General features: G+C 38.4%; 1 protein-coding gene and 1 long non-coding RNA gene across 2 annotated transcripts in view; one reads left to right on the top strand and one right to left on the bottom strand.

Annotated features, from left to right (window-relative positions):
• LOC134794924 (uncharacterized) overlaps nt 1-15,404 on the top strand; it is a 157,780-nt gene extending 142,376 nt beyond the window's left edge. The window contains exons 2-4 of the mRNA XM_063766781.1: nt 12,663-13,131; nt 13,683-13,774; nt 14,642-15,404. Of these exons, the coding sequence (XP_063622851.1) occupies nt 12,894-13,131; nt 13,683-13,774; nt 14,642-15,334 (1,023 nt within the window). The 5' untranslated portion in view covers nt 12,663-12,893 and the 3' untranslated portion in view covers nt 15,335-15,404. The remainder of the gene's footprint in view (nt 1-12,662; nt 13,132-13,682; nt 13,775-14,641) is intronic.
• Nucleotides 13,626-15,540, bottom strand: LOC134794979 (uncharacterized). Its single transcript, XR_010144738.1, has 2 exons — nt 15,422-15,540; nt 13,626-14,600 (listed from the first exon to the last, which is right to left on the bottom strand). It is a non-coding gene; the product is annotated as an uncharacterized LOC134794979 (long non-coding RNA).
• Between the last annotated feature and the right edge of the window lie 7,221 nt (nt 15,541-22,761).

Genomic DNA, 22,761 nt, shown 5'->3' with positions numbered 1-22,761 from the left:
GGTCCTGAAAGCGACACAACATCTGATGAAAATCAGACTTCGTCAGAGTCAGAAAACGAAGAATATATTAATATTGAATATTTAGAATCAGATTTTGACGAATAGGTAAATTGAAAGAACCGAATTCTCTGTAAGCAATGTTTCTGACATTATATGAAGCCAATGCCCACTACCCCGACTATACATGACGTACGCACATTATTGCCATACGTAAGCTGTTTGCAGCGACACTATCTCAGGGTTAAATAAACTGTTGTCAGGCTTTACAATCAACAACTGCAAACTATTAGCGTTATGGAAGAATGAGTTGGCCCTATACTCATTCATTAACGATGATACTAACAATGATTTTGAGAGCCCTCTCAATTCATTTCATAACTGAAGATTTTTATGCACTCCACGAAATGTGGAGGGGAATGACATATTTTATCGAGGAGCACCTGGGGGACAAGAATGTAAATTGAGTTGGATTTAAGGAGATATTGGAGGACATGCCAGTGAGAGTTTTCGAAGTGCGTGGTAACCCCACAGTGGTCGCATACATTTTGCGAATGTCTCATGATCGCTGTGGGTGATCAGTTAGAAATGTAAGGCATATTGCGATTTTACAGCTTAGCGAAGTATTGTTTAATTTAAGCCCTTTTGCGAATTTTCTTTTCTGTGTATCAAAAACAATAACAAAAGCACGGTGATCAATGTTACTATTTAATAATTATAAATATTATAATGTAATGTAATTGTGTGTGTAATAATATTAGGTCATTACCTATGAAATTGGCGTTTTGTTCGGAGAATTTCAACGAAACACGAATTTCCATACAATTAATTTTGCGGATATTTTTTTGATGGCTAATTCAAACCAAACAAAATTTTTCCAGTAATTTTTGACACCTTTAAGGTATGTTTTCAATATCTCCATTTCTTGAAAATTGGTACCATTAGAAAAATATAAGTAATTTTAATACTCGAACCGACAGCACATGAAAAGACCTATTTTCAAGGCTTAATTCTGAACACTTAACAATAAAAAATAACAATTAATTGTATGTAAAATCGTTGTTTATTGAGTGCACTGTAGTTTTATTGTAATTGTGTATGTACTTTTGTAAAAAAAAAAAAACTAGGATCAGACTTATATCTATGAACAAAAACGCCAATTTCATAGGTAAGGACCTAATAATAAATAATACATACTCACATACTCCTTTGGCATACTAAGGTGGACTCAGACCGAGCTGGACGCCCTGGATCGGAGGGTCCGATCACTGCTCACCACACATCGCATGCTACACCCACGCTCGTCAGTTATGAGATTGTACATCCCACGGAAGTGTGGAGGCCGAGGCTTCCTAAACGCCAAGGATCTCCACAACCGCGAGGTGTACAATCTCAGAAATTATTTCCTTAACAACGAGTGTGGGATGCATCGTGATGTGGTGGCAGTAGACAGGAACCTCACGCCGCTCTCCTTGGCAAACGAGAACTGGCGCAAACCTGTGGTACTAAGTACTGCGGATCGCAAGGCGGCATGGGAGAATAAGGTGCTACACGGGCGGTTCTACAAGGCCCTCACGGGACCCGATGTGGACCTGCTCGCGTCGGTGAACTGGTTACGATTCGGGGACCTCTTCGGAGAAACCGAGGGTTTTGCCTGTGCAATTGCGGACGAAGTGATGATGACGAACAACTATCGGAAATATATCCTGAAGGACGGTACGGTCGACATTTGTCGGGCATGCCGCCGTCCCGGAGAGTCACTCAGGCATATCATTTCCGGTTGTTCTCATCTTGCTAACGGTAAGTACTTGCACAGACATAATCTCGTAGCCAGGATTATTCACCAGCAACTTGCTCTTCTATACGGCCTTGTGGACCGCGAAGTACCGTACTACAAGTACTTACCTGCACCTGTTCTCGAGAATGGTCGTGCCACGCTCTATTGGGATCGATCTATCATCACTGACAGGACTATTGTCGCCAATAAGCCTGACATCGTGCTGATAGACCGATCGCTGCGCCGGGCCGTGCTCGCCGACGTCACCATCCCCCATGATGAGAATCTCGTGAAGGCCGAGAAGGAGAAGTCCAGCAAGTACCTAGACTTAGCTCATGAGATTACCGCCATGTGGGATGTTGACTCGACGATCATTGTTCCGATAGTTGTGTCAGCGAACGGTCTCATAGCGAAGAGTCTCGACCAACACCTAGAGAGACTCTCGCTGGGTGGTTGGATCAAGGGTCAGATGCAGAAGGCGGTGATCTTGGACACGGCGCGGATAGTCCGCCGGTTCCTCTCTCTGCAGCCCTGACCACCGGTAGCTTGGGCCTTGCCCCGCTGCTGGCGGCACCCTAGGTTAGGTTTTTTATAATGTGTTTATATTAATTTTTATTGTTTTGTAAGTGTTTTTATATTTTACTTTTATATTCATATTATAAAATAACCTAACTTAAGTTGAGAAATAAATAAAGAGAATAAATAAAAATATATTTTGTGTGTGCAACATTTGTTTTTTACTTATCTGAAAAAGGAGGGGTTTTAAATGAAACATTTTTTATTTTATTAATTTTCAACAATTTATTCATTTCAATTGATTACATTATTCGTATCAATCCAAGATTTTTCGTTGAAACCCAGCCATTTAACGTAAACTTTATTACCTTTACGCTTCAACACCTTCTCAACAAGATAAATGTTAGGATCTTTTAACTTTTTGCAATTCTTGCTCGTAACAACCTACTAATAACTGGAAGAGTGAACCAGCTGATCTCAATCTAACACAGAGTGACGTTGTAAGTACATACCTACCGACATGTATAGATTATCGTTAGGGTTGCCACCCGTACTTTAATAATAAGTACAGCTTGGCAAAAAAGAGTAGAAATTAAAAAGTGGCAGCACTTTAGTGGCGTCCCGTTTTCTTATAAACTTGGTCAAGCAAATCTTGTCAGTAGAAAAAGGCGCAAAATTCAAATTTTCTATGGGACGATAACCCTTCGCGCCCACATTTTTTAAATTTGCCGCCTTTTTCTACTGACAAGATTTGCTTGACCATCTATATATATTGGTTTGAAAGGGACGATACTACAGTGTTGCCACTTTTTAATTTCTACTCTTTTTTGCCAAGCTGTATTGTACTCTATAAAATGTGAGACTGTGACAAGGACAAACAATACCTAATAGTTCTTTCGCTGCTACAGATATTGATAAATCTATTCATTAAATACAATACTGCTATACCCTCAAGCGCTGCAGTTGAACGTCTGTTTTCCACGGGTAAAGACATTGTAACACCAAAACGAGCCTCGCTTTCAGACGAGAACTTCAACATGTTAATGTTCATGAAGGGGAATATGCACCTTATGCCCGACGATTAAATTACACATTTGGATTATACAAGTATTTTGTTTTGTTCCTAGCCTGTTAACTTCCAGAACCTAAACCAACAGGTTTTATAAGTTCACTAACGCAACGATATAAAAATGCAATTTTACACATATTAACGGATTAACGATTAACGTTAACTTGCGTTAATTCTTCCGAAATGTAAAGCTTTAACGTTTAACGAAGCTAACTTTTTATGTAGCGGATTAACTATTAACGAAGTTAACTATTTGATTAACGGTGCCCAGCTATGCAAATTTACATTATCTTCAACCGACGACACCACCAACTCCTCACCGGGCCCCCAGCCCCCAGTTGATATTTCACGACGATGAACAAAATGCTCTGTTAATTGGACGCGCCGACTGGTTGAATATTGAAAAAAATATAGCATGTGTGAGCGACTGAGCGCGCAGATAAGGCAATTGAGTAAGAGCATCGAGATTGTACGAGAATCGTTTTAACTTTTTCAAGAAACATTTAAAAGTGAAGAAACCCGAAACTGTGACTCCAGCATTTTTATACATGGACATTCTGTGCGATCATAACTCAAGTTGATTGTGAGCTCAAGCGTATAGCCGCCGACATATTATTTAACGCTTCGCTGTTCTTTTAAATTATGAAAATTGTCTATGGTAATAAATGATTACACGTTTTTGTTACGACCACACTTTCCCCACAAGTTGACCTTGTTATGTACCATTCTCTTTTTAAACGTAAATTGGTGATGATGCAAAATAAACCTAAAATGTATCGTGTGTAAAAGGTTAACTACCATCCCCATCACCGCAACCGCTGTCATCATTCAATTCATCGAATGTATTTTGTTTAATAAATTGCGTCCTTCGTACATATTGTAGTGTATGCGATTATGCGAGTAGCTTAAATAGCACATACGTCGTCTCGTGTGTCCTTGTGTTGGCGGCAAAGCCATAAAAAAGTAACTGTCACTGTCAATGGTACGATGGCCGCGGGCTGTGCGAGTGCTGTTGTGGAAGTGAAGTTATATTGTGTTTGCGAGGGCATTGCCGAGCCGGTGTTTATGTTTAGGTGTTACATAGTTACATAACTACTAATTTAACAAACACTATACCTATCTTCATTCAGTATGCGTTACATTTTATATAGTGTGTAGGTACATTCGTCATGGATAATTATCACTGTAAATATTGTAATGAAGATGTTCGTGCGGAAAATTTGAGGCAACATTTATCCCCTCACAAGTTGCTATCAGAGTGAGAACCGTCCGAGGGGGGTGCATATGAGGTTCAATCAGCATTTAGGTGTCGAATTATTACTTATCGGTTTGAAGCTACCACTGAATACACGCTCGACCCCGAGGGATTTATAAACTCAAAGATGGTAAACTCAAGAAACTTTTGGAATTTGAATAGGCCTACATAGAAGAAAAATCAAGGTGCACGTTGAGGTAATGGCGAATTACATGAAATCCACTGTCAGCGAAAAGGGTGACGACATTATGCGAGACACCAAATCGTTTACTGTGAAATGTTGGACGTCGCAATGGACTTAGAAGCCTTCTTCGACAATGTACTTTAGACCGTTACAGCTAAGGTGAACGAGTTTCAAGAACATGACAGTGGGTGGGCGTTGGAAGAAATTATGTTTTTAGATCTAAACATTAACAAGTTTTGACCGCTGCGAGCTGCAAAGAACATACCTCCACCCGACTGGATCGAGGCTAAAAAGGCATGCGTTAATGTGAGAAATAGCGATGACTCATGCTTCATGTGGGCGGTGCTCGCAGCTTTATTGTTTTAATTATTTTATAGCCTCAAAATAGGACTGGTTTTCGCGTGTCGAAGTATAAGCAGTGTAAGGATTATTAACACTTATTATTACATTCCCCACGCAATTGAAAGACATTAAAACGTTTGAAAATAATAGCAACGTGAGAGTGCACGTATACGGGGTGGGGTGGATGATACACAGGATTATTGGCCTCTAATTGTACCTTTGCGCATGTCGCACATAGTAAAGAACGCTCACACGAGATAGGTGCATTTAATTTTTCACGAAAATACGCAAATTGTCACTTTTCGGTCATAAGAAGTATGTCGCGGTTGTTATCCATGTGCTCGAAAAAAGGTGGAAACACAAAAAAAAAAAAATTGTGATGGATGCTTACAAAAGTTTAATACCCTTGACAAATTGAATCTACACACGTAAATGGGGTGTCGAGAAAAATTACCTGTGCTACCCCGGGAAGGTGAAGAAATTCTCAAGTTTAAGGAATTCCACCGTAAATATAAAGTACCATTCGTAATTTATGAAGACTTTGAATCGATCCTTTCGCCAAGAGCAGGAAGCAGAGCGAGTCTAAAAACACATTTAATGTTGCGCTGCGCAACATATATCGTGTAGTTTTGCGCTCTACTTTCATTGTGAATATGACGAGAGTCTGTGCAAATTTTTCATCATCATGGTAATGATGCAGCACCTCCCCATCGCCAATTTAAAGTGGTTATCCGAAGAAGAAATTTCATCATTCCACCTCGACTCGATCAAACCCGACTCTCCCGTTGTCTACATTTTAGAGTTAGATTTAATATATCCTAGTGAATTACACAATTCACATCGAGATTATCCTTTTTCCGCTGAAACTAAATGCCCACCCGGGCGAAGACGAATAAACTGCTTTTAAGTCTAGATCAAAAGTCAAATCACGTCATTCACGGGGTGAATCTAAAAAAGTGTATATCAAAAGGACTTGTTTTAAGTAATGTAACGTGTCAATAAGTCACGTCACATACTAAACACATATTTAATAAAGTTCTCCATGAGTTAGCCTACATTTGTTTAGATTTATTTCCAAATTAGAAAATATTTCCAATTCCTGTTTTATTTACAACCATTCGCTTGTCACTTTGACGTTTGACAGCGAACTATTTGAGTTTCGTTGTCTTTGACAGATTCGGTAACTTTCATTCCAATGTCTTTAAAATTGTCTCAAACGTTTTCATATTTGATAAAGTCTTCTTTTCGTTTAAATTTCGCAAGTGGTAGTTTTGTTTTAGGAAAAATAGATCCGACAATATTTGATAATATATTTAATAATATATTCGTCAAAAATTGTTCAAAATTTATTACAATTTTAGCATTTTGGTTAGCAAAAATCATTCTTATTTCGTATCTGGTAACATTTCTTCTTTTTTTTTTTTTTTTTTTTTTTTTTTATGGCTTTCCCCTCTTGTGTGTATTGGCAGGAGGGATTTTGCCAATGACGACGTTTTAAGACGTACTACGCACGATAAGAATGTTCGGTGAATAATTTTGATTTGGTGATAGGAATTGTGCTGGGAACATTTCTTCTTATCGATGGTTCGATGTGAATTCCGTCTTGTCATTTTACTGGCAGCTTTCTCATTGGAAAACAGATAAAATTTTGATCCGAGAAAATCATTGTAAATTTCCATTATTTTGGTGAAATACCAGCAGTGTTTTGTTCCGGAGGTTTCCTCCGCCCCTCAGGTATGTAGATTTCTATTAGTATTTCCATTTTATATGAAAATTCGGTCTCGCCAGATTTCACATGGTATTCCCCTTTGTTATAGGAATGGATTAGGGGCGAAAATAGTGCCGCCACGGCAAACCCCGGCAACCTAATGAAGGGCTAACGTAAGTTTTTCCTCAATTTCCACAATCGTCTTTCGGAAAATGCGATTCCTTTTAAATTTTCCGGTTCGACTTTAGCTGACTCGCGCCATTTTTCTTTTCCAGATAAGGGGCGTGTTAGCCCTTATAATCCTTTTATTTATTTATTTTTTTAAAAAGAACCTTCGTCTCCTCCATTTTCCCGCCGCTATGCGCCGGCTATGAGATCGCGGCGAGTGAGCTCATGATGCTTTTCTAACCTCCGTACCCCACGTGCTCGCCCGGGTCGGCGATGACGGAACAGCTCTAACCGCCTACACCTGCGGGAAGTCTGATAACATCCTTTCCGGGCTCTACGATCCTTGTCTCCGCGCAGTGGAGCTCGTGCCGCGTGAGGACCTCTGCCCAAGGCTTCCAACGGGTATTATGTAGTGCACACCCACAGGTCGGTGACCCTTCTTTATTTAATGTGTCTCAAAAACCTTATTAGAATTATTTAGCTTAAATTTAGATACCACCTTCTGTGGGGCTGCAAAACCAATATCTTGTCAACCTAATTGTAACCCGCATCTTCCATACAATATAAGTTGTAAGGCAATAAGTTTGTTTTCTTTTTCTCCTAGCCCTCCCTAGTATTAAAAGTATATTTTGCTCATACGAGGTATCTGGTCATTTAATCTGTTTCTGTGCTTTCTGCCAGGCGCCCGAACCTTTAGTTAAAACTTAATTTCTTTCTTTTTGTACTCTGGTAGGGTCTTTACCCTCTCCATAATTTAGTTGTTTAAAGAACTTCTTTAGGCAGGAGGTACAGACAGATTAATTTGTTGGAAAAAGTGGCTTGGCGGCCGCTCACTGAGCCTCAATCAGATTTAGATAGCGTTAGCCAATAAGGGACGTTACATATTTGTCGTCGCGAACAGGGACTTGACTTTTTCTTGCTTTTTCAAACTTATTGCCTTAGCGGGAATTTAATTTTCATTAGAATATTGTACCTTTGAATTTAAGTTTGAGACACCTGTGGTATATTGTTTATTGTATTGTTTAATACTGTGTTTATCTTTCTTGAATTTCTGTGTGTGTTCCACAGCTTGTTTTGTAAAAATCTTCCACTTAAAAACTAAAGTTTTACATACAGTGATATAAAAAATAGTTAATCATTTGCAATTAAAATAAACTTAGTGACTAGGTATAATACCTACTTCAGGTCAACAACTTTTTTATATACAGGGTGGTACTCGCTTAAGAATATACAGGGTGAGATTGAAATTGAGATTGATAGTAATTAAATTAAATTAAATTTTGAACTTAGAATATTTTGGCAACTGTGACCTTTGGTTATACAGGGTGGTTTAAATTTTTGTGAAGGTTTAAAAAAAAATTTTTTTCGACTTAGAAACTTTAATTAAATTTTAAATTCGGATTTATTTTGGAGGAACTTTTAGATTTTTAACTTTGAACTTTGTCTTGTTGTACATCCACGTAGTCGGTTTGATTTAATTTCAAGATGTCGGTCAATGGGGATCGAGAACCTGAGACTGCCCCAGGGGTTTCTCGTCCTTCAATGGAGTCGATGACTACCGGTGAACGACACATTAGTGGTGCGGGTGACCAATTCCAATTTTTACCATCTCAGGGAGATTTAATAACACTCTCCGGATACCCTGATGCTGGTCACAACAGCACGGACACCAGTGCGCAGCGACTTCCAACTGCACTCAACTTACCTCCTGTTAACCAGACTATGTTGATGGACAATAGAATAAACCATACTTATACCAAACAGCCTGACCTTACAAAATGTAAAATTAATTACAATGGTAGGACTTGCGTGCGTGAGTTTCTGACTCGAGTTGAAGAACTTCAGTATGCTCGGAGAATCGATGAGGCTTATTTAGTGAGAGCATTTCCGTGTTTACTATCAGACTCTGCTTTGAAATGGTTCCGTACTGTTCGACACCGGGTAACTACCTGGTATGAATTAAAGCTCGCGTTACTACGCCGGTTTGATAAAAATGATTTTGATTATCAGCTTGAGTATCAACTTCGCACACGTAAGCAGAGACCTAAAGAGTCACTTTCGGATTTTATTATTGATCTCATGGATATGAATGGGCAACTCACCTTCCCATTAACTGAAACTGTATTGTTAGGTATATTTAGACATAACATGTTACCGTCTTTAATGGTACACTTTGTTGGTAAAACCACTTATGATATGGATGTTATTGTGCGGCTTAGTAAGGAAATTGATGCGTATACCATGACTGTACCTTCACAACATCAAAGTACGTCTAACTCTAATTTGGACAAGCCTACTAGAAAATACAATCCCATAGACGTTGTTAAACCCTTAACCTGTTTGAAATGTGAAAAGAATGGTCACCACTATAGGGATTGTAAAACAATAAGAGGCACTATTTGCTTTAAGTGTAAAAAAAGGGACGTCACCACCCTAACCTGTGATATATGTAAGTCGGGCACAACTGAACCGACGAAAGTAGCGTCTCCAAAAAACGAGTAGACGGCGGTCGAACACCATTTCGTTCCGAAGTGAGGCGTGTTTCGGCCGGCCGTGATAACAATTCCATTCCCAGTTTAAACCTCTCCCCGGATGTTATTAAGTCAGAACTTCAAAAGTGTTTAGATTTCATTAGAGTTTATTCTGGCCTTCATAGGATAGCGCCTATGTTGTTTGTAAAGGATGATGACATTAGACCCTTCTTGACTTTCCATGTGAACGGGGTAGAACATTCCGGCTTGTTGGATAGTGGTGCGTCTACTTGTGTTCTCGGTTGCAATATACATCGACGTTTTCTGGAAGCCGGTTATACTATACAGTGTGTTTTTTTTAAGTGGGACAGTATGGGGAAATCCCAAAGTATAAGAGATACAGGGAAACTGTCTTAGGAAACATTAGGTACTTTTTTGTGAAAAAAAAAATGGTATAGTCAAAATTTTGGTCAAGTGTGAGTTGTCCCTAAAAATGATTAATTTTGATGAAATTTTTTTTTGACGCACATCTACTCAGTTTCATGAGGGGATCATTTTATTGTATGGGAAGAAAAAAATCGGGACAGCAGAAGTTAGTCAAATTTAAGAAAATCGTTTTCATTTTTACAACCCGTGTAAATTGAAAACCACTGCCCACTGCAAGGTTTTTATTTAAAAAATATTGCCTATTCCAGTTTTACATTTGAATTTGGAACACTTTATTTGGTTTAAAAAGGATTAAAATACTTTAAGATATTCTTACGCGAGCCTTACCTTACAAATCTAATTTAAAAAAAAAAACAAATTTTAAATTTGGAACTTCTTGAAACAAACAGTATTTTACTTGATATTTCATTGTTTAAAGTTAACATTATGTTAAGTTTTCGTCATGGAATTACCAAACTCGCATAAAGTAGATTTAATTGAAGCGTATTTTGTAAATTATCGTAGCTCTGTGAATGCGTTACAGTGGTATCGGGAACGTTATCCGGACCGCGATCAACCGGACCGCAAAATTTTTGACAAACTGGTGAAAAATTTAAGAAAGGGAGGCTGTTTTAAATTAAAACGGAAGAGACGAGCCACAGTAATAAATGAATTTACAACTATCGCAATCTTAGGATATTTTGAAGCCTACCCAAAAGCCTCATTGAGGGAAGCTGCTAACACTATCGGTGTGCATAAATCTACAGTACGAAAGGTATTGAAGGCTTACAAGTACAAGTGTTACATAGAAGGTCATCTTGTACAAGCATTGCTTCCAGGAGACACTGACCGGAGATTAGCATTTTGCCAGTGGTTTGTAGCATGCTCGATTAGAAACCCGTCTTTTCCAAGCCGGATTATTTGGACAGATGAATGCAATTTTTCAAACAATGGCATGTACAATAGAAAAAATAATCATTTTTGGGCACGTACAAACCCCTTCCGAACTACGGCAACCCATAACCAGGTCCGCTTTTCCTTTAATTGTTGGTGTGCAATATTAGATAATAAAATCTTTGCCATTAAAATTTACCATGGAACATTGAATAGTCAAAAATATCAGGAAATATTAAACATGGCTGTGGATTTAGTAGATATGGCAATTCCATTAAATAATTTGAATAATATCATCTACCAACAAGACGGCGCCCCTGCCCACAATAGTATCGCTACGAAACAGTTTTTAAATGAACATTTTCTTGATCGCTGGATGGGCACAAATGGCCCTATTAAATGGCCACCACGTTCACCCGATTTAACACCGTTGGATTTTTTCATTTGGGGGTACCTTAAAGGTCGAATTTATGCAGATACTTACAACTCGGTACAAGAGTTAAAAGACGCAGTGCATTATCATTTGAACAACATACATCACAACGCCTTGTCTAAAGCTACCAGAGGTGTTCTGAAACGCGCTCGTGCCTGCATTCGACAAGAGGGAGGCCACTTTGAACATTTACTTTAATGTAAAATTATTTTATTAAATTTACCTAACTTCTGCTGTCCCGATTTTTTTCTTCCCATACAATAAAATGATCCCCTCATGAAACTGAGTAGATGTGCGTCAAAAAAAAATTTCATCAAAATTAATCATTTTTAGGGACAACTCACACTTGACCAAAATTTTGACTATACCAATTTTTTTTTCACAAAAAAGTACCTAATGTTTCCTAAGACAGTTTCCCTGTATCTCTTATACTTTAGGATTTCCCCATACTGTCCCACTTAAAAAAAACACACTGTAGACCCTAACCGTTTGTATGGCAGTGCTAGTACCGCTGACGGTACAGCCTCGGATGTGAAGGGGGTAATGGACTTGCCTATTACAGTGGACGGCGTAACTAATTTGGTACCTTTTTTGGTAATCCCTAATTTTGAGCCTTCTATTATTCTTGGATTTGATTTCTGGTTAATTTTTGGTATAGCAGAAGAATTTCTTAAACAAATAGTTTTTAGGTCCAAAAAATCAGCCTCTGTTTGTTCCGTGACATCGGCGGTCCGTCTTTCGCCAACTGAAAGGGAAGAATTAGATAAGGTTATAGCCGAATTTGAGGATATTTCGTATGAAAAGAAGGGGCTAGGCCTTACACATTTGGTAGAGCATAAAATAGTTACTACTAGTGAACCTATAAAGCAGCGTTATTGGCCTTTGAGTCCTGCGAAACAAAATGAATTATATGCGGAGGTAGAATCGTTGTTAAAGGAAGGAATCATTCAGCCTTCTAAATCCCCATGTAGGGATGGGTAGTAGAATACGTTTCCCTACCGCAGCCAGAAGCGTGACGTAAGAGGCGTCTAACTGTGCAAACCAGTCCCCATGTAGGGATGGGTTATAGAATACGTTTCCCTACCGCAGCCAGAAGCGTGACGTAAGAGGCGTCTAACTGTGCAAACCAGTTCCTGAGTTCAGAAAAGGGACTATTCTAGTTTAGAAATCCTTTTCCATTTCTCTCTTAACTTTTTTGTAATTTAGTTTATCTCTCCGCATGATAACTCTAAAAATTCCTAATTTATTCGTTCAAGTAAAATGTAGTTATTAAAATTATAAAATTAGATGGCCGATCGGTTTAGTATAAATTTAGCATAAGTATATTTCCCGGATTTGACTTTTACCTCCCCTCATTGGATCCCTGAGGAAGGACTCGGACTTTACTCTCACCACTTCCTCAGCGAAGTTGGTCATTTAAAGGTGGCGACTGACTTGTAACATTTCGGTGTAATGTAACGTGTTACAACCCGAGCATTACAACAGTCAGTGCAGCGAGCCGAGCCGCTCGACGCGAGCACCGCGTGCTCCACTCAGCTGTCGGTTTTTACGCGAATCCCTTTGAGTGTTACATTACAAGTCAGTACAGGTTCGCAAGTCGCCGCGAGTGCACTTCTTCCGTGATTGTGCTTTTGGAACAGGATTTTAATAAATATGGAATGGGATAAAGAGAAAGTTCTATTATTTATTGACAAATACAGAGATAAAGAAATACTGTGGGACCCCACGCACGGAGATCACTTCAATAAGTTTAAAAAAAACGATGCGTGGGTAGAATTATCCGAGGATATGAATATAACGGTTGAAGAGGCCAAGAAAAAAATTACCAGTTTACTTGCCTCACTAAGAAGAGAGAAGGCTAAAATAAAGAACAGCACTGGAACGGGCAAAGGTAAGTTTAAAATGTTTTTTTACGCGTCACTGGGCCTGGGCCCCGATTTTTGAGCAAGTGAGTGATTCGATATCACGTTTTTTCCATACAAAAAAACGTGATATCGAGTCACTCACTTGCTCAAAAATCACCCTCCAGGGCGGTAAGTGAGATTTGCCGCGGGGTAGCGGCAAATCTCACTTACCGCAAAGGACAAGACTTAAATTCGAACCACGGGCGGTAGGTAATAAACAGGGAGCGTACCTTTCGTGCCGATGATAGCAAATTGACGTCACGTTGCATATAAATATGTAGGATAATTCCAGTTAGTCTTATTGTAGTCATCAATCATTAATCATCAATCGTTTATTCATATGTGTTACATACATCATAAGTATCATGATGAATGATTGATAATTTCAGAAAAAATTGTATCATCCTATATGCAACCTGACGTCAATTTGATGTCATCGGCATGAAAGGTACGCTCCCTGGTAATAAAAAAAGGCCTCAAATCGCTTGTTTATAGTATTTATTTTTAAAGTGTCCTAATGATATTATTTATTTTTCAGGTGCCGACGAAATCTATACTAGTACATGGTTTGCATTTAAACCATTACTATTTGTGTTGGACCGAAATAAACCACGAAATACAAATGATACGGTAAGTTTTTCTAAGTATATCTTTCTTGCCAGTTCAAAGCTCCCTCCCGTGAACAGTATTCTGCAATTTCGTGGCGTATTTGTTTCGCTGTTGTACTTGTTCTACGCGGTCGCCTCTCCAAAGCGAAAAGGCTTGTAAGTTCGCTGTCGTTTCTCCAATTTCCTGGTCTAACAACTCCTTCTATTTCATGATCAAATGTCCCTGAAGGTGTGTAAATGTCACTGGATTCATCACTTTTTCTGAGATAGTTATGAAGATGCGTTATTGCCATTACTACTGAAGAGGCGTGGTTTGGTTCTAATAACATAGGCTTTCTTAACACTCGAAAAACTGCTGAAACTATACCAAATACGTTTTCCACTACTCTTCTCGCTCTGCTAAGTCTGTAATTAAATGTTCTCTCTATAGACCCTTTTGCATGGAATCCCGAGTAAACTTTCATTACATTTTCTGAAAGGGCAAAAGCTTCGTCACTAATGAAATAGTATGGGATGTCTAGAGTTCGCAAAGGTAATGGGTTGGGTTCAGGAATATTTAACGATTTATTTTTTATTCTTTGACAAAGTTCAGAGTTGTTAAATACACCGCCGTCCGATATTCTTCCTTGACATCCCGCATTTACATATACAAAGTTGTATTTAGCGTCAACTACAGCAAATAATACGACGCTAAAGAAATTTTTATAATTATAAAAATCACTTCCACTATTCATCGGTGATTGTATTATTACATGTTTGCCATCCATAGAGCCCAGGCAATGGGGGAAATTCCATAATGTGTCATATTGTTGTACTAAACCTTGCCATTCCTCAGGTGTTGTTGGCATCTGCAACAAACAATAATAATATTTTTTTATGTATTTTTTAGTTAAACCCCGATGAAGAAAGCGAGCAACGTGGTGCGACCGTGGATACAGTTTTGGACAACGGGTCACATACCGAGCGACCGATTCATGTCGCTAAAAAAAAGAAAAAAGCAGTCATGGATCCCGAGGAAATAATGGCTTCTACATATGACATTTTAAAAAAGACGTCAAGCGAGAAAAGTTCGAAAAGTTTGGACGAGTGTGACAGCTACGGAGCTTTCATTGCAAACAAATTGAGATCGTACTCTAACCAGACCAGAAACTACGTACAACACCATATTTCAAATATTTTATTCAATGCTGATCGGGGACAATATGAACCCAACTATGGTTACGGTTATTCGACTCGTCAAGGCTATTTTTCTACACCTGGACCAATTCAAACTCATTCTACAAGAACAACAACTTCGCAGCAATACAATGATTCCACACCTTCACCTCAAATGTCGGATTGCAGTCAAGATAGTGCTGGATTACAACGCCCAGATACTCACACCCTCACTTCAGCCCGCAATTATTCGTCACCTTCACCTCAAATGTCGGAGTGCAGTCAAGATACTGCTGGATTACAACGTCCAGATACTCACACCCTCACTTCATCCCAACGCAATTATTCCTCACCTTCACCTCAAATACCGGAGAACAGTGAAGAAACTGCCAGGTTCTTGCGAGAATTTGGCGACTTGATTGATTAGATATATAGAATGTGTAAGTCTTGGTTTCCTATTTTCAAATTACATTTTTAAATAAAAAATAACTAAAGCACATGTTGGTTTGCTTACCTTTATACAATTCTTCAATACTTTCACTATTGCTTCACTGACTTCCTTTACTATGAAGCCTATTCTCTGTCTAGAAATTTTAAAAAGATATTGCAAGCTTGTAAAAGAATCTCCAGAAGTGTAAAAACGTAGTGTAACTGCTAGCCTATCTGTAACAGATATAGCTTTTCTCAATCTTGTATCTTGCTTGCCCACTAACGGTCCAATTAAATTAATGAGTCGGTCGAAATCGGTAGACGACATTCTAATAAAGTTTCTGTATTGTCCAGTAAACTCTTGGTTTCGAAGAATATTCATTATATTCGTATCATAGTTCCTTCTTTGGTACAAATTAGATATCCAATATCGTTTCGTTTTTTTCTTCTTGTATTTTAGATAGCAATAACTTAGTACAATAAGTGAAGCACACGCGACCTCCATATCCGACATTTTGAAACAGAATGGAGCACAAACGAACAGAGCGCTCAGGGCGAGCGTTCGCCGCGTAGCTGTAATGTAACTGTAATGTAACACGATCGCCGCGAACGATACATTACACCGAAATGTTACTAGTCAGTCGCCACCTTAAAAGGCTACACTATTTAGTGCTAGTTCCTTTTCTTCCGTTGTGTGCGGAAAGCTGGTGGTGTTGTGCCAGCCACAATTGGTTTATTTGAGTTGTCTCAGTACACTCATTACATTTTATTTCATTTCCTTCCATTGTGTAAGGAAAGCTGGTGGTGGTGTGCCAGTCACAATTGGTTTATTTGAGTTGTCTCAGTACACTCATTACATTTTATTTCATTTCCTTCCATTGTGTAAGGAAAGCTGGTGGTGGTGTGCCAGTCACAAACGGTTTCATTGAGTTGTCTCAGTACACTCATTACATTTTATTTCATTTCCTTCCATTGTGTAAGGAAAGCTGGTGGTGGTGTGCCAGTCACAAACGGTTTCATTGAGTTGTCAAAGTACACACATTCCATTTCCTTTCTTTTTCGATAGTCAGTGGTGACAGTACCTAACTGCACTCTAAATTCCCTTTTATTTCCAAATTAGTCAGCGGCGATGGTGCCTAGCTGCACTACCCCCTTTGTTAGTTAATAGCAAATTCTTCTTTAACTGTAGGTTACTTTGGCATGTAAAGTGAAACTAGTCAGCGGCGTGGGTGCCTAACTGTACTAATTATCTCCTCGTTTTGTATTACCTTAAGTCTCTAATTAAATTAAAATAGTTCAGCACGTCAGCTTAGCATAAGACAGTGGCAGAGGTGCCTAACTGTATTATAATTCCCTTAACTTAGTATACTATAAATTTTGTTTCTTCATAAATAATAAAATTTAGTGGTAACCTCGTTTTCGCATGTTAGTAATTCCAGACAGTGGCTTTGGGGCTCAACTGTCTCTAATTGTTAGTTAACTTAAAGCATTGCATCTGCACGAGTAGAGTATAATTGATTGGTGGCTTGACGGCCTAACCAATCAAGGGTTTGTCGAGTTAATGGTTAGTTTTCATTTTACATCCCTTAAATTTAAGTTTGTTTAATTTCAATTTTCCTAAAATCAATGTAGAAGCGGAATTGAACTGTTGATAGGTGGTGCCGAGGCAGGTCGTTCCTCACTCTTTCCCTCTTGTACCGTAGAACCATTAATAATAGCAAGTTTTAAAGTTAGTTACAGGATTTTCAACTTTAGTTTTTCTATGTCCTATAATTACAATAATTACTCTTACAAGTTTACTCTAGTATTCCGTCCAAAGTATTCCTTGATAAACTCTAAGCTCAGCAGTTCAGTTCTAGTCTAGCGGTTATTTTTGAGTTAGCTTTTGTTTTCTTCCATAAAAAATAGTTCCTATTTTTTATTTTTTCATAGAAAGGGGGTAATGTAACGTGTCAATAAGTCACGTCACATACTAAACACATATTTAATAAAGTTCTCCATGAGTTAGCCTACATTTGTTTAGATTTATTTCCAAATTAGAAAATATTTCCAATTCCTGTTTTATTTACAACCATTCGCTTGTCACTTTGACGTTTGACAGCGAACTATTTGAGTTTCGTTGTCTTTGACAGATTCGGTAACTTTCATTCCAATGTCTTTAAAATTGTCTCAAACGTTTTCATATTTGATAAAGTCTTCTTTTCGTTTAAATTTCGCAAGTGGTAGTTTTGTTTTAGGAAAAATAGATCCGACAATATTTGATAATATATTTAATAATATATTCGTCAAAAATTGTTCAAAATTTATTACAATTTTAGCATTTTGGTTAGCAAAAATCATTCTTATTTCGTATCTGGTAACATTTCTTCTTATCGATGGTTCGATGTGAATTCCGTCTTGTCATTTTACTGGCAGCTTTCTCATTGGAAAACAGATAAAATTTTGATCCGAGAAAATCATTGTAAATTTCCATTATTTTGGTGAAATACCAGCAGTGTTTTGTTCCGGAGGTTTCCTCCGCCCCTCAGGTATGTAGATTTCTATTAGTATTTCCATTTTATATGAAAATTCGGTCTCGCCAGATTTCACATGGTATTCCCCTTTGTTATAGGAATGGATTAGGGGCGAAAATAGTGCCGCCACGGCAAACCCCGGCAACCTAATGAAGGGCTAACGTAAGTTTTTCCTCAATTTCCACAATCGTCTTTCGGAAAATGCGATTCCTTTTAAATTTTCCGGTTCGACTTTAGCTGACTCGCGCCATTTTTCTTTTCCAGATAAGGGGCGTGTTAGCCCTTATAATCCTTTTTTTTTTTTTTTTTTTTAAAAAGAACCTTCGTCTCCTCCATTTTCCCGCCGCTATGCGCCGGCTATGAGATCGCGGCGAGTGAGCTCATGATGCTTTTCTAACCTCCGTACCCCACGTGCTCGCCCGGGTCGGCGATGACGGAACAGCTCTAACCGCCTACACCTGCGGGAAGTCTGATAACATCCTTTCCGGGCTCTACGATCCTTGTCTCCGCGCAGTGGAGCTCGTGCCGCGTGAGGACCTCTGCCCAAGGCTTCCAACGGGTATTATGTAGTGCCCACCCACAGGTCGGTGACCCTTCTTTATTTAATGTGTCTCAAAAACCTTATTAGAATTATTTAGCTTAAATTTAGATACCACCTTCTGTGGGGCTGCAAAACCAATATCTTGTCAACCTAATTGTAACCCGCATCTTCCATACAATATAAGTTGTAAGGCAATAAGTTTGTTTTCTTTTTCTCCTAGCCCTCCCTAGTATTAAAAGTCTATTTTGCTCATACGAGGTATCTGGTCATTTAATCTGTTTCTGTGCTTTCTGCCAGGCGCCCGAACCTTTAGTTTAAACTTAATTTCTTTCTTTTTGTACTCTGGTAGGGTCTTTACCCTCTCCATAATTTAGTTGTTTAAAGAACTTCTTTAGGCAGGAGGTACAGACAGATTAATTTGTTGGAAAAAGTGGCTTGGCGGCCGCTCACTGAGCCTCAATCAGATTTAGATAGCGTTAGCCAATAAGGGACGTTACAGTAAAATACGTAGAATACTTTCGTTCCGTCAGGAACAATGGTTGAAACCGACCTTAACTCTAAAAAAAACGCGCAGGTGACAAGCGCTTTTGAAAAAGACCTGTATAAACTCTTTGTAAATAGATTTGGTAAGAGCATTGAGAATATTGAAAAGAGAAAAGTAGTGCATTTCTGCAAAAAATTGGAATGACATTCCGTTCCACGCAGCTACGACCCTGCACAACTATGGGAGAACCAAGCAAAGCTTCAGCCCAGTGCGACCTAAATACAATCACGGTAACACTAATAGTAAATACTGAAGGACAGCCTACAAGAACAGCAAAATTGACACGGAAGCAGCCACATACCCGCCATCGACCCCGACCGCCAATCCCGCCAGTACAGCGTACTCAGCAATACCACCAAGCCAACAAGGAAGCAGAATCAAGGGCGAGCCACACGCCACAACCAAGCGACCATGACCACCAATACTACAATAGAAGACTAGGATGAAGACTGGACGAAGGTACCTACATCAAACTAAACCGAATAGTCTTTCTTTACATATATATTTTCCCCCTTTCAAAAATTATCATTAAGTATAATCTATTAATGTAATCTATAATCATAATAATGTATAATTTATTAATTGTAATTAGTTTTACGATTATTACTTGATGACGAAAAACAAAACATGAATATATGTTACCCAACTAACTTCGCCTAACTTTTCATACATAATGTTTAGATCTAAATACGCTGACCCGACTGGGTCGAGGCGAAAATGTGCGCATTGTGTTAATGTGAGAAATAGCGATAGTCATGCTTCATGCTCGCAGCCTTATATCCTCAAGATAGGAATGGTTTCCGCGTGTCGAAGTATATGCAGTATAAGGATTCTTTAGACTTATTATTACGTTCCCCATGCAGTCGAAAGTCATCAAAACATTTGAAAATAATAACAACGTGACAGTGCACGTATACGGCATGATACACAGGAGGATTAGCCTCTAATTGTACCTTTACGCATATCGCATGTGTGTTTACCATGTGGTTTAGAACGCTCACAAGAGACAGGTGCATTTACTTTTTCACGAAAATACGCAAAGCTGTCACTTTTCGGTCATAAGAAGTGTATCGCGGTTGTTATCCATGTGCTCGAAAAAAGGTGGAAACACAAAAAACAATTTTATTGTGATGGATGCTTACAAAAGCTTATTACTCTTGACAAATTGAATCTACACACGAAAATTGGGTGTCGAGAAAAATTACCTGTGCTACCCCGGGAAGGTGAAGAAATTCTCAAGTTTAAGGAATTCCACCATAAATATAAAGTACCATTCGTGATTTATGCAGACTTTGAGTCGATCCTTTCACCAATGAACAGGAAACAGAGTGAGTCTAAAAACACATTAAATGTTGCGCAAAATATTCCGTGTACTTTTGCGTTCTACGTTCATTATGAATATGACGAGAGTTTGTGCAAATTTTTCTCATACCGAGGGAAAAATTGTGTAAAAATCTTTGTGAGACAACTGTACAAACACGCTCGAAATATGTATATTGAAAATTCACAAAAAAATGTTCCAATCGCTATGGAGACGATGACTGATCAAGACTCGAACGTGTGTCATATTTGTGAAGAGCCCTTGGAAGGTTATTGTGTCATTGATCATTGTAAACCTGACGGGGCGAGTACGCGGTAAAGCGCACAATGACTGTAATCTCGAGTACACTATCCCAAAATTTTTGTCTGTTATTTTCCACAATCTTAGCGGGTATGATAGCCGTAGTGATTTATTCATCACTGAATTGGCTAAAAAAAGGTGAAATTAGGTGTATACCACATACTAAGGAGAAGTTTATATCCTTTTACAAGAAGATTAATGCAGATATGACACTTCGTTTCATTGAACCGTACAATTTTTTAAGTAGTAGCCTAGACAAACTCGTCAACAATACCGCGAGAGCAATTAAAAATTCTACCTAAACACATACCATCACACTCGCAAGACATTGACGGGGAGGGTGCGTTTGACTTGTTGTCGCGCAAAGGACACTCCTACAATATATGGTAGATTACTTAACTACTTAAATATACATAATTACGTCGACTGTTGGGAAAAACTAGACGAAAAAACACCAAAAAGAAAGCATTTTTATAGTAAATTCACCGACTCACATGTGAAAAAGGAAGACTACAAACACGCTCTTAATGCTTGGGAAAAAAACGAAATAAAATCCCTCGGTTAGTACAGTGATTTATATTTAAAGACGGATGAGCTCCTTTTGGCGGAGGTGTTTGAAAACTTTCGTCTAATTTGTCTTGAAGCATATTAACTGGACCGCTGCCATTTTTAAACAGCCCGGGTCTTTCATGGAGTGCTATGCTACGTTACACCCGTGTTGAATTGGAATTATTTACGGATTATGAAATGATTCAATTCATAAAGGTCAGTATTATGGGCGGTGTTAGCCAGGTGACGAAGCGTCATTCGACATTCGATTGCAAACAATGAGTACATGCGCATATAAGACCCTCAGAAGGTGGACGTTGGACACATTTATTACATATCTCGATGTTAACAATCTATATGGTTGGGTCATGATGCAGCACCTCCCCATTGCCAATTTAAAGTGGTTATCCGAAGAAGAAATTTCATAATTCCACCTCGACTCAATCAAACCCGACTCTCCCGTTGTCTACATTTTAGAGTTAGATTGATTCATTGATTTATTTCATCATCATTTCAAAAGGTTCAAAATCTAAGAAGTCAATTTAAGAATATAGTTTTGGAGACCTCCTGGATTGAAAAATTTAAGCACACCATCTGCCTCTGCCACGTCGTCTTAGTACCACGTGCGCGGCCCCTGTGCTCTACGCCTCCGCTCAGCTTCTAGCAGTTCACGGGGGAAAAAAGGTTTCAATCCTGAGGTCGGTCCTTTCCATGTTTTAATTTTGTAGGGCATCAGCGCCAGCTGCAAAGTTAGAGTGAATTTAGAATTTTGAGCAACCATTAGATAGATAGATAGATAGATAAAACGTTTATTTGGATGCTGCAAAAACACACAATTTACAAATAGGTGCATTACAAACAGAACAAAACTAAAAATATGTACAGAGTTTAATTAACAATAAAAAAAATACTTAAACACGAAAAGATGGGTTTACTTGCTGTACACTGTGTGCATTGCAGCAAAAACAAAAGGGTTCCGACTCAGCTATACGCTTCGCTCTTTTGAGCAAAGCACTGATATTCTGCCGGAACCCAGATCACGTTACAGTTGGGTAAATATGATGGTAAAAAAGTGTGTAGTTAAATGGTGTTAAAATGTTCCGAAATAAAAATACATAAATAAAACAGAAATAAGAATATTAAGTGGCCATAAAATAAAATAAAAGTGAGTAAGTGCATAGGGTTTGGTTCTAGTTCTCCTGGAAATCCTCCGAATTACCGATTAGATCCTGAAATCCGCAACCAAAAAGCCATATGGTATCCCTGTTTTTTGTTTTTCAAGCAGTATCTTTTTAAACTGGTGTTTAAAAGTTAGTTTATTTTATTTTATTAAAGTAAGATAAAGACATTTGAAAATCCTGGTACATAGTATTTAGTATTAAAATAAATTAGGTTATAAATAAGTAGAATTCTGTGTGAAGCTTTATTTCTGGACCTCTAAGCGGCCCAGCTTTACACTGAGCTAAGTTCTATACATAGGTGTCATATTAGTTTAACATCAAGTTAAAATTTCACGCAGAAGTCACAGGTTTAGATTTAGCCACAAACTTTCCACTGGCAAGATTTTAGGTTTAATAAAGTTCTTTAATATAAGTTTTGTTCGCCTTTTTACTCCCAAATTAGGTTCCCCAGCAAGCATTTTTAGACACCACATTTT

This window comes from Cydia splendana, chromosome 11, assembly GCF_910591565.1.
Source record: "Cydia splendana chromosome 11, ilCydSple1.2, whole genome shotgun sequence".
Taxonomy (NCBI): Eukaryota; Metazoa; Arthropoda; class Insecta; order Lepidoptera; family Tortricidae; genus Cydia; species Cydia splendana.
The sequence above is the reverse complement of the archived record's forward strand: the minus strand, read 5'-3'. Positions and strand labels throughout refer to the sequence as shown.